Genomic DNA, 13,641 nt, shown 5'->3' with positions numbered 1-13,641 from the left:
GCGTTGGGATCGAAATAAATTGCGCTATGGTTTTGTTACAATTATTTGGTTGGGTATCGGCCGAGCGCTTCGGTACTATTGTAGAAAATGTGTATTATCAGTCGTATGATTATTTGTCTGTAGTGGTCCTGCTGTTTCGTATATTCTAAATTGGTTTCGTTGTATTTGTCAATTAATAAGTTTATTTGTTGGGTTTTCCTGGTTTTCTGGTTAAACTTTTTAACGTAGGTTTAGTTTGATATCGATTATTAGTAGTTACTGTAGTTAGTTTTTTTAATAAAATTGTAAGTCTAATTTATAAATTAATTAGATTAGATTTAAGTCGTTTCTTTTAAATTATTTAGTTTAAGCTTGGTTATTATAGCATAAAGGATAGGTTCTAATATAATTTCTTTTTTAATTGTTATAAATTCGTAATTCGTAGCTTTCTTTAGTTTTAAGTTAGTTTTCATCTTAAGTTCGGAAAGATTATAATATTTCTTTAGTTAAAGTCCGTTTTTAAACTATTTTTTCAATGCCCTAAGTGAGTATACATCTATTAAAATCAAACGCAGAGCTCATTATGTTTGTAGTTTTTTTCAAGAGTTCCCTGGAATATCTTCCACATCTAATTTTTGAAGAGATCCCGCGAGATCGGGAACTATGTGGTTAAAACCAAAAATTTGCCGGAAGTCACTATTCCACGCGAACGAAGTCGCGGGCAAAAGCTAGTTTGGAATAAATATTGAATCCGAGCCGAAAGTAAAGTACCTCTGAGTATCTTGTTACACGCTTTTCTATCGCTTTTCCTTCCTTATGATTCATATCTTATTACGCTTATGTATTACTGGGTCCTACTTCCGATTTTCACAAATATTTGTGTGCGTGTTTTATTAAACATGGTATGTATTCCTATCCCTTACCGTCAACACTTTCTTAAACGAGTTAATGTTGTGTACAAAACGGCACGCCGTATATTTACATTTTCTTATCGGCACGTACATTTATATGTGACGGGGTTGTATCTCGGTAGACGCAGGGTCGAGGGCGCTATCAACGGTAATGGGGGTCTTGGCTGGATTGCCGCCGATTAGACCTAACGGCCCGTGGGAATATTGAAATATATATAGCTCTTTTTGTACATCCACAACTGGCATCTTTAACGAACAATGTAAGGATAATTCAAAGAGATATCGTGATATCTGACAATAACAGAACCTTTAGTGAATCGTACCTATCTAGCAACGTACTAATATTACTTATCTTTATGAAAGGCTTTGTGCTAACTAAAGATAAGCCTCTTAAGATTTTTAGGAGAGTTTCAAAAGTACTGTTTTTCATTTCGAGAGTTTAATGGAACGGTTGCGTCATCTGCACAGTTGGGGGCTCTGTTTGTCGCTGCTAATTGGCAGACTCTGTCCGAATTTGTGCTTTGTTTTTTTTTACACGACCTCGTTATATCGTACAGTGCAGTATCGACTGCAAAAGTTTATCTTTATGACGGAAAATAATCACGGATCCTGATTTAAGAGAGTAACTAAGTTGTGAAAGCCATTTAAACTTTTCATCATTTTAATCTGTGCTGGCCACTCGTGACGTGCACCAAATTATTTTTAAAAAGTTTTTAAAGAAAAAGTTTGAATAGAATTAACCCAAATTCGAATATTACTTTGAACATTGGACTTTTACGAGCATATCTATAGCTATTAAATCTTTCTTCTCCTGGCTTTTGCCCAACTGGGATTGGGTCAACATTGAGTTCCTTCCAGATTTATTTAAATAGTGCTTCGTTTGTTTACGTAAATTACAAAATTTTCATTGCAATGAAATTTTAAGAATCGGAGATATTTTTGAAGGTTATTAAATAATTTTCTTAAACTATAATATATTGCAGGTATGTGTAGTAACTCATCCTCTTGCAACAGCGGCTTAATCTCTCCTCATTAATATCTATTTAGATTAAATGTCAAGTACTGACCTGTGACTAGGTTGGCATGATGGAACTGGCAAACCGCATCAGCCTCGTACCAGGAGATGCGGTCTCTGAAGTAGCGGTAAAAGACAGGGAACCCTTCCTCCGGCAGGACCCATGTATTGCTGATATTTACCTGCATAACAAATATTATTTATTGTGAGATAACGTATTGCTTAAAAGTAAATGCGTGTCACGGGATACATAAAGAAGCCAAGTATAATGTTTACTAATTTGGTCTCATTACCTAGTGTACCTGGAAATTAATTACTCATGCTTATACCGTACAATGCCTCCATACAAGCGCTAATAACAATTTATTTCATCGTGGTGTTATTTAATGGAAAATAATAAATGAATATAAGAAAAATAGTAGTGAAACGTTCATTCAATGCATCATTTTCTATCTCTGACATGGAAGACACAGCTGAACAGAGCACAGCAAAAACTGGTGACTTGTTTTCGCGTCGTCCCCTCAGCCATTTTTCACAGCGCCTGTCCACTGCACTCGTCAAGTATTTATCTTATCCGAACAAACACACTACAGTTCACTTTTAAGCAAGAAAACTCGATATCTCCGTCTCCCAACCAATATAAAACTTTCTATTATGAATAAGACACCCAGAACAGTCACATAAAAAGTCAGCTCTAAAGAAAAGTTTATAAAGTCAGTTTACGACGTCTAAGTTCGTGTATTCGTATTGCATAGACTTAAGCAATTCCTCCACAGAAGCGTCAATATTTGCTGGAGGTTGCAACGAGCGCCATTTTAATGAACTTTTCCCATCGCAACAGTCCTTGTGTTGAAAGTCTGTATAACAATAAATGGAAATAAATGTAAACTTTCTCTATTACAACTGTCTATCGCACGTTGTTCACAGTTGCCAGAGACAAAGTATTTAAACTGTACCGTACAAATAAACGCTTCGATGTGATTTTCAAAACTACGATTGTACTTGTTCAGACTTGTTGTGGATAATTTCCCCACCCAACCGTCCGCACCGTTGGAGCTACAAATTAGGTGCCTATTATTTAGCCCAAATTAACATTTATTCTCTCTAAATTAGAAGATTCCCTCGCTTTCTAATGAAACGTGAAATCTGACCGCCCTTAAAGGAACTTGTTTCCTTAAAACCTTTGTAGATTAAAAAGCTAATTACGTCTGTAGTCATCTGTGAAATTTTTACGGGTCTCATTATGTGCTTAGAATAAATGGAGACAACGGCCCACGTATTTTTTTTTATAAATAAACAATGTGTCGGCTCGATTCTACCCGTTCTATTTTAGTCGTCGACCATTAAAAGGTAAAACGGGAGATCGTTCTCGTTTTCGCGATCAATGAAAATATTAATATCGTTTTGCTTAGAATATTGTAATAATTGATATTCTGAGGAAGTTAGAGCGTGCGCAGTGAACTTGTAAAGCAGCCCTCGAACAAGCTGTTTCCGATAACTTAATTAACATGCTGAATCCTCAAGTCGTCCATCTGACTTCGTTAGTCAAACAACCGCTCGTTCCCGCCATGTTTATGCGTAGAATTTGTTCAATTGCTTCAATTTTACATGAGTTCAATTGAATTGTCGAATGATAAAGATAAGTATCATTACCAAATTTCTAGGTATTCTGAACATCCAATACCTACGAATATACCTTTTATTGTTCCCGAACTTTGTCACGTTGTCTTGTCCAGATTTTGCCTTGTACAACAAGCACAACCCAACTGCCCGGGGCTATTCAATATAAATAAGGCAGAAGTGGAAATAATGTATATCTATTCTTAGGGCGGCTTGCGCATCGTCGCTAACAGTTTAAGTGACGTAAACGCATTTAGTCTGCTAATTATATTTAGCGTCTTGCAGAACAAAAATTTTGGCACTAATCACGTTTAACGAACTGTCAAAGTTAAATACCCAAAGCTATTTAGCAAATACGTTTAGTACCAATCGCGCGTCATCATATTTATGTAGGTTATAGACATATTACTAATTTTATAAAAGATTGTAAAGAGGTCGGTAGGAAGTTTGTAAGATGGATTTGTGGGATTGTATTCTGACGACGATGAGGCGATTATAGAATATATTAATAGACCGAGGGAATTGTTAGAGAGAGCAGACTTATTTGGAATGTATTCGGACCACAAATTCTTCAGGTTTCGTAACGAAAGAAACCACTATATTTTTGTTACTGCATAGCCCCACATAAAAACCAGCAACAAGTAAGGAAATGTACTTTTATTAATGGATATGGACTGCCTCGTTGGCCGAGTGGTTGCAAGAGCGACTTCGAGCAAAGTATTACTGGGCTTTTTCGGTTTTTCGAAAATCTCTCAGTAGTAGCACGGAGTCACATGTGCCCGGTAAAGGCAATAGGCTCACCACATATTATATGGGACTTACAACTAAATTGTAAAATTGGGTGTAAACAGTGGGATTACGTCCATTATGTGTGGCTTGGTGACGATAGTGTATTATTCAATAAATAGTAATAAATAAAAACTAGCAACAAGTAAGGAAATGTACTTTTAAATGGATATTCAATCAATAATAGCTATTTTGACCTAGTCATTTTGACTCTGTTTTATTTGGTCAGTCTTTTTGCACTCAATAATATGGGTGTATGGTTCCATCGCTGCAATCAGTGATATCAGTTCTTCTTTTGTAAAATTAGGCGGGCCCTAAAGAAACACTTTTTTTGCCATGGTATTATGATCAACTAAAATAATTATTAATCAATAAAAAATACCATGAGAACACTTCACAAATCACAACAGCACAATGTGTGAAGCTCGGTTGACTTGATGTGTCAGTTGAAAGTTCTCGTCCCGCATTTTTGTTTTAAGAAATGCAACAATTTTGGTCTACGTCAAATCTACAATGCACGAAAGTGTAAAAAGGAACGCAAGAAACTGCATTACCGACTCTCTAACTACGATTAGTTAAATAACCACCCATACGGACATGAGCAAGAGATTTTTAATTGTATTTAGGTTAAACATATTTAGCAAGATAAACACATTTAACTAAATTCTGTTTAGACCAAATGGCGCAAGCCGCCCTTAGTCTATCTATATACAAATACTAATATATAAAGCCGAAGAGTTCGTTTGTTTATTTGAACGGGCTAATCTACTGGTCCTATTTAAATAAATCTTTTGTCTTGAATAGTGATTTATTCAGGAAATAGAAAATAAAACTTCACGCTATGACCAATGGGAGCCCAACAGTGGACGAAAAACTATATAATTAATACGAAAGTAACACACGCATCTGTCTCTTCTTTACGCATAAACTACTAGATTTAAATAATTATTTTTGTATTGGATAGTCCATTTCGAGAAAGATTGTAGGCTATAAAATATATATTATAGAATTTAACTCAGCTCATAATTTACATTTGAGCAAAATTGATAAAACCGCGCGGAAGTAACTAGAGCTTAACCGACACCTTCAAGAAAAACATACCATAAAACAAAAACAACCAACAAAATCTTCAAAGGGCAAAATGTTACAAAAATATCTACCAATCAACAAAGATTAATAATAAAAATATTCATCAGAAGAAGCGTAATCCTCGACACAAATTCAAAAAGTACTTATTTTTACAGTACAAAGCCACTCATTGTATCAAAAGTAAAGATGGTTCATTTTCTATTGTTGTGTTCAATGAGTACCAATGTACTTTGTTCTTGGTTTCTGGCCCTTGACGTCTTATCTTTTGTCTTTTACCATCAACTTTATAAATACATCGAGGCTTTGCGTTTGACAGGTGGGGCGGCGTCAGACGAATCGGAATTCTATTACTGAACTCTGTAGGGGTATTATACTTTGCATTGTTTATTGTACACATTTGATTCTTTATGTTGGTTCACTATTTTTGTTTGCTAAAAACAAGTTACAATTTTTTATCGATCTACAAAACCTTCAACCTTTTTGTAAAGATGATACCTTCGCAGTCTTTTCCAAGAAATGCCAAAAAGTATTCAAGAGTAATTAAGAAAATAGCTAAACGTATTGTATAACTTCTCTTCATAAAATACAATATTATATTATAACTAGTAAAAGACTACATTATAACTTTCCCAATTTGAAGACTTTATTCTGAATACTTGAGAAGAGTCTTAAACCTTCCAAAATTCCAATTAAATTAAGTACGTACGTAGCTAAATAATCTGATACTAAATAACGTATCTCACATATAGCTACGTTGCCTTTACATAAAATCTTAAATCCCAACCTAAATTAAGCTCTTTCACTCACTAGGTGGCGCTGAATAGCTCTTTCATCCCGATACAGTAGGATAGCGGGATTCTAATTTTATGCAGAACGACTGCGGATTCTCCTACATGGAAGTTCCTTTTCAACCTGTAATCATCTTTTGAATTGAGCAAAACTTTTTTAACATCAGTCGACGGGTGTAATTTCCTTTCAAAAATAGTTTTTATCTTCGTTCGTGCTGTCTACATTTATAATTAATACTTGCTTATCCTGAAAAATAATGCATCCAAGTACCTATACACCCCGCCAACCACAGACCAACGCATTGCACTTAATAACTGATGATGATGAGCTTAAACTCACCACGACAGATAATACTTTAACGAGACCCGTGGGAAGAGTAGCGGTGGTGACGAATGTATTCCACTCTACTGTCACTTAACGGTAAGGGTTAAATCGAATGAAATATAGTTTGCTACCCTCTGTGCACGGCTTCGCCCACATTTGCGTGGAATAAAAAGTAGACCTATCCTACGTGTTTCAAATTGTATCCTGATCCGTTCAGCCATTTTAACGTGATTGAGTAATAAACATATACACAAATATTCGTACTTATAATTTATAGTATTAGTAAGGTTTGCAAATCGATAACCGAAGAGAGTATCAATTTAACAGACGAAGTCAACAGTCTACTATCAACCGAGGCTTAGAACCCAGCTCACTTCAAATCCAATTCGAAAACCCTATAAGCTATCTAATAATTTGAATAACAGGATTATGACTCGTGTTAGCAAACACTGCTCTAACAAAAGCTTTTGTATAATTAGATGATTTAAAGCGAATCAACATAATGATTTGTGTTTCCGACATTGACAAGTTTATGTGTGTAGCTGACACGATATCGGATAATTGATGGCGACGGAAATTATGCTATTTATCTATGTATAACGTAATCTAACACTATCATTAGGTGGCCTATTTTCTTTTGTACAGATAAAAAATGGCTTGATAGAAGACAAAAATGTTCATTTAGAGCTAACTAAAGAAACTTTTTTTGAAAGCCATGAAAATATAGAACATCTTAATGGTTGTGTACTTTCTAGTACAATTATCTATCTCTTTAATTTTAAGCACGCTTTTATTGACTACCTAGCGGGTTTACCGGGGCTCCGACTCGAAAAGCAGGAGTAGAAACGGGGTGGTTTTAGTCAGTAAGAGTCTAACACTCCCTCTCGCCTCGCCCAAGGCGAGAGAAGTCATTGGATGATTTTCACGCCTCAAAAAAAGCACGGTTTTATTAGGTTAACCGATAACAAGCTATGTAATAAAGCGTAAGTATCAATTGTCGCACTACCAGACGAACATTAAATAATAAAAAACAATGTGAAATAACATTATCGATAGAACCTCGATCGTTCTTTGTTTTTCTTTCATTACAAACCCGTTCTGTATTTCAAACTAGCAGGAAAATGAAATGAAATTGTTTTTATACTACACGAATAGCTGCAAACCAAATATACATACTCGTAAGTAAATAGAACAAATGACAATGCCAGATCCTGCCCCACTTAATTTCATCAATGTACAAGAAATGTAAATTAATCAATATTATGCAATGAAAATAAGACCCCTGGTTACTTAATTATTATTCTAATAAGGTTGCGGATAAAAATTAAAATAAAAAGAATCTAAAAAATCCAAGGCCTATTTCCTGTATTTATCGCGACTATCTGCGTTTCTTAGTACGCTTGCACAAGGAACAAAACGAGTCATTCAATAAAAAAAGATTTATCAATGTAATGTGTACGGATTTTAATATGAATTTGGTATAAATACAAACTGTTAGTTAATTTATTTATTTTTATAATATATATTATAATGAATGCTTATTCTTATTATTATTTCGTATTTGAACGTAAGTGATCAGATGTAACGAAACGTCATTGGCGTGCTTGTGTCAGTTATGTCCAAAAAGTCATTATTTGACATTCGCTCTGTCTGTTCTGTTTACATTGTTGTTTCGTTATGGCTATGAATGAAAAGTAGGATTACTAAAGGTGATATTGGTGATGACATTCCTTCCTTTCATAGCTAAACACCCTATGATAGCATTGTAATAATATAAAGCACTTAATTTAATTATTTCTACCATTATAACTGCAATTAATCTAAACTGGTACCTAACCTAAATGTAATATTTTGTTCTTAGATTTATATAGAAACCGCAAGCTCTAAAGGCTTTTAATCCTGTATTTAGTTATCACTAATAGAGCAGCAATAGAATGCTACATTTGGTATGCCTGTACAATATATTTTTTGAGGCCAACGCAAAGATGCGACACCGTATTATTACAGACTCAGTTACCGACCACGTCCTCGCCCGCGTGGTCAAAGAAAAAGCAGCCTAAATATAACTCCCCGACCTCTTAACTCCTAAATAATTTTAGACACAAATATGATACCATCAAAATACTCCATTGCAGTGTGAAACAAGTAAATGTTGGTATCGCGGAACATAAAACGACGCAGAAAAGCGATTTTCCATTTAAATATAAAGGAGTTTACGTTTTTGTGGAAGGATTTTGGTATTCGTAAAACTTAATATTTTACAATGGATAACTTAAAAATAGCTTCTGTCTCTATTTCAGCAAAATTGAGCAAAACGTTTAATTAATATCTCTCAATTTAGTTCAAACTTTGTAGAAACGTTTCAATTGAACTCATTTTTTTTATTCCGCAAGTATTTACTAACTTTTAATAGGCTATTAAAATCTGAGAATAAATCGTCAGATTTTAATTTTTATTTCTGTGCGTAATTATACCTTAAAACTTGACTTAGGTATCGACGACATTGTAACCGACAAAGTAATTTTGAAAAAAAAAACTTAAAATTACGGCACGTCTTGTTTTTAGAAATTACAAAATATGTTAACTTGAGCCTTATCCGAGGGAACTTCACTAAGTGCCTGTATAACACGAAGATTATATCAAATAGCTCATTTGGATAAAAAATGACGTCCATTAAAATAATCGTTGCGTCACTGCAAGACGCAAGAACATTAGGCACAAAGGGGTCCCGCGATAACGTTGTGGCAATGCCTAACTTCGGTTTGTTTGTGTATTCAACCGTTAGTAGTTTAAGATGGTACTTAAGACCGTTACATTCGCCCTCGGAACATAATGACGCATATGGAGCAATCCTCTTGATATTAACCCCCGGGGTGAATGGGACCCAGGATTCGCCCAACGGGTTAATGGGAATGAATGCATAATTATATGTTGTATTAATTTTACTTAATGAGCACATTCCTTTGCTAAATATGTGCGAATTAAATGTACTTGCTTTATTTCGTTTTGAAAGTTTTATTACTTAAATTTCAAATTTGGGAATATTTATTTATCAGTTTTATTTATAAAAGCCGTAACAGATTTTTGATACGACAAAAAGTTGAAGAACATGTTATCTTATGTGGAAATAAATTAATACACAACGTACATACTCTAAGTAAAAATTAATATTTTAAGTAACTTTTTTGACAATTTCTTATAAAAAGTTACCTACTTACATAAGTTTAAGCTCAATTTTTCATTTACACTGAGCACGGTTCTCATTTGTCATCTTCTTGAGCCCTGACAAACTTTTTGCTACGTAGTAAAACGTAGATAAAGTATAAAAATATTTCATGCGTCCAAAACTTCTTTTATTGGGGTTTTATACTTTCACCCGACGTTTATTTCATAGATGTTAAAATATATTTCACGTAAACCGCACACATTCGTATCGTAAACAAGAAAAAAAGTTTTTACAGAGTTAATAAAAATGTTACTTGGTAAACGTATTAACGAATCTTTCGAATTATATACTTTCTAAAATAAAAAGAAATGCACAAAAAGTTACACGATGAAAAAATATAACGAAATGAAACTAAAACTTCAACAAACTAACATTTACAAGACATGAATCTTCCTTTGAGTCGGTACTGCGCCACCAAAGTTTTAAAGTAACTGGTGCAAAGTACCCCCCAGTTAGGGAGTTATTAGAATAGAAGCTAAAAACTGATACTTACCGCTCGTCCTTGAGCAGAGGCGAGCAGTGCCAACAACGCGACCGAACACCACAACATTACGTGGTCGCGAACACTCGTAGCAACGCGTAGCGACCGACTGTAGCCGTCGCTCGCCGTAGCGTGACTGCCGCAAGCTACGCGGCTACGAGGCTACGGACGTCGCGTGCCGCGGTACGACCTCTACACTCGGACCTTCGTCGTAGTACATTGTGTAAACAAAGTATTTGACAATAACATATTGTAATGATCGACCTTTTTGTTTATACCCCACTGGCATTGTAGAGAAACAAGGTCAAGGATACTTATCAATAATGAAGTATTTGATCAAACTTCAAAATTGTACTTCAAAAGACATTAAGCTTTCGTTCAAATTCAAATAAAATCGAGCTAAAACAAAGGAGACGAGTTTAACTTATTTAATAACTATATTAAACTACGTCTAAGTTAAGCAATCGTAAGTTCTTATCTTAGAGAAAATTCAAGACTTTCGTAATTAAAGTAATTACGTTTTAAACTAGATAAATCGGTCCATGGGGATTGCTTAATCATTTATGTAGTAACATTGCCAAATTCTTGAACGACTTATTGAGGCTAAGACATGCGGAAGAGAATAATGGCATGTCTTTGCATAACAAATAAAAACTCTCGTCCCTCTCGGGGGAAAATAGACTGGCGGAACATAATGTACATTTCACTTATATAGTACGCATTGTATGTATGTGATATTGGATGTCGTATAACTAGCGTGCTTAGGAATAACTTTACTGCCATCGTAAAACTATCTCACGGCCCATCAACAACTATCTTATATTAGTGTGCGATACTACTGCCTACACACCTAAAGAACATTTTATGTTATCCATAAACAAACCATAAACCCGTGTTACTTTACTTAATTATTGAGGAAATGTTTATGTCAGAGTAACTGGCCTTAAATCATAAGTAAATCATTAAAAAGTTTCCAAGTACCCCTTGATGAAATTTCAAAATGATTTACTCTCAAACGGAGTAATTACAAATGAATTCAATTTGAAACGGTTGCCGAAGATTAAAACAGGAAAATTTGGAATTATTAAAACAACATTTTCTTTTTAATTCTTTTAAGATTCGATATTAAATTTACAATTTGTTTGATCGTTGGATTTCAGGCGGCAGGTAGGAAGGAGGCTTAACAACCCGTTTACGTGGCGGAAGGTTAATTTCAGAAGTTTGCGTTTGCCTTTTTAAGATTTAAAACAAACTTCGCAGGATCACGGGTCCAATTAAAAAACGGTTGAATAAAGCGTTAAAGTATTTCAAGAAAAATAAACATAATAATAACGACTTCCTCTTTAATCTCGAAGTTGAAAAAGTTTCTATTCTTCTAAAACTTCTTCTTGTTAGTTCTATTATAATGTTAACTTAACAAAACCTGCTTCAAAGTAAAATGAGTTTGAAAAATATTTCAAAGATTGCGTTATTAGGGTTGTTTGCCTTGCTAAACTTCCTTGATAATATTTTTCTATTTATTATGCTATAACATCGCCTACCATTATACACAATACAACACGGATTTATCTAACTGCATGTTTAATATTAATGAAATGTGGATAAGTGTGGGAGAGCCATGCTTCGGCTATAAATAGCCATGAATGTGCTAGCTCGACCGGAGTGATGCCTCACAGAAAGCCGTCGTGAAACAACGCTTGCTTGTGTGAGTGAAGTTAGCGCAGGTCCAATTACCCCCTTTCCCTTTTTCCCTATCCCAACAACCCTTAAATTTCTAACCTCCAAAAGGCCGGCACTGCACTTGTAATGCCTTGTAATGTCTGTGGCTTTTGCTCACCATCAGGTGACCTACCTGCTCGTTCATCAGGTTTATACCATAAAAAAATATCAGTAACATCTCGTTTATTTCTATTTGTGTGTCGTTGTACATACATTCATTTAGCAATTGCTGCTAAATCACTTTTCAAACAATAACACTTTTAATAATCAAATTCATAACCTTTACAATTCAAAACACACGACGAATTCGAAAAAAGGTAATGAACAGGTTGATAAGTTGAGCAACAAGAGCCATATAAATACATTTGTTTAAAAATCAAATAAAAAAAAATGTCTAACAAAAGCCGTGAATAAAACATCAGCCGTGTAACTGCACGTGAACTTTTTTAATTAATCCCCGGCTCTTGAACAAACAAAAACACCTACACGCCAACGTGAAACAATTTTAATTACGATTGCTACAAAATATTCATCTGAACTCGAAAATATTTCAATATAAAAAGTTGTCTGTTTTGCTAGTCTAGTGATAGCAAACGTGAGCTCCTCAATCTAATATTTCAATCATAATATTATTAGGAATGTTGAGGATGATAGAATTTGTTTTTAGAGCTAATAATAATCGTACCTCCTACTACAAAGCGTACCTACGTACTAAAATATTCTTACTCCTACGATTAGCCAATAAGTTTATATTTGTCACCTATGTCTTTCACAAATCATTTTAAAATCACAGTAGTTATCATTCAATAATTACCTCTTTTAGAAAGTTAATTTAAGAGAACCCATTAACAAAGTCTAGAATTCCAGACTCCGTTCTATTACTGAGAACCCTGCGTATCGAATTCAGATAAACCAATTTCAAGTCATGGGATTGTAAGATAAGCGTAGCAGCCATTTTGTTATCCTATACATCGTGCAGGCTTCTCTGAAGACGGATTATTATGGGGCTGGAAGCTTAGCCGGCAATCTTCTAACACAACAGATTGATGTCATAGTTTCAGGACTGTAATACGATGTTACTTCAGATAAGTGTATATTGCCTTCTGTTATTAGTATCGAGACTGTTATTGGGTTATTTCAATGATTTTTATGTGTATAAGAATGAAATATCTGAAATATTGTGATCAAGATCGGTATCGGTAGAATGTTATTCGTACATCTATTACAGGTTCTTGTATTTTATAGAAGGTACCTAATCCCAATCACCCCCACAAAATCTACGTCAGAGTAACACAAAAAGAATTGGATATATTGACGTCAAAAGAAAACATTTTGCTTCCTTTTAGGAACGTGTGAGATATAACCAAAGTCAGTAACACGCCGCCTATATCCGGCCACTTTCCTCAACACGCAAGCTCACTTTCCGACTCAGCGCCGTACAGTTAAATGAAGAAAATAGTCGACTTGACGAAACTGAGGCAGTTCCCGTACCAATCGCGGCCGGTAAGTAAATCCATTCTGCGAGTTCCTTCGGCACGTGACAACCATGCAAATGGGCCTCAACACGAGCCACGTGCCAGTCCACCAAATATTTTATTGTTCATTTCCCAAACTTGTGCCTCAACAAAATATTGTTCGAACAACAACTTTCGTATGTTATTATCGAATATATGAGACAGCCTAATTGTAGCGTTGTAGGGAA

At 34.8% G+C, this 13,641-nt stretch overlaps 1 protein-coding gene across 1 annotated transcript in view; it reads right to left on the bottom strand.

Annotated features, from left to right (window-relative positions):
* Positions 1-10,389, bottom strand: part of LOC118273733 (uncharacterized) — a 40,309-nt gene extending 29,920 nt beyond the window's left edge. The window contains exons 1-2 of the mRNA XM_035590869.2: positions 10,233-10,389; positions 1,958-2,087 (exon numbers count right to left, since the gene is read on the bottom strand). Of these exons, the coding sequence (XP_035446762.2) occupies positions 1,958-2,087; positions 10,233-10,289 (187 nt within the window). The 5' untranslated portion in view covers positions 10,290-10,389. The remainder of the gene's footprint in view (positions 1-1,957; positions 2,088-10,232) is intronic.
* Between the last annotated feature and the right edge of the window lie 3,252 nt (positions 10,390-13,641).

The sequence above is a fragment of the Spodoptera frugiperda genome, chromosome 1 (assembly GCF_023101765.2).
Source record: "Spodoptera frugiperda isolate SF20-4 chromosome 1, AGI-APGP_CSIRO_Sfru_2.0, whole genome shotgun sequence".
NCBI classification, from domain to species: domain Eukaryota; kingdom Metazoa; phylum Arthropoda; class Insecta; order Lepidoptera; family Noctuidae; genus Spodoptera; species Spodoptera frugiperda.
This window is presented reverse-complemented; position numbering and strand designations above follow the sequence as displayed.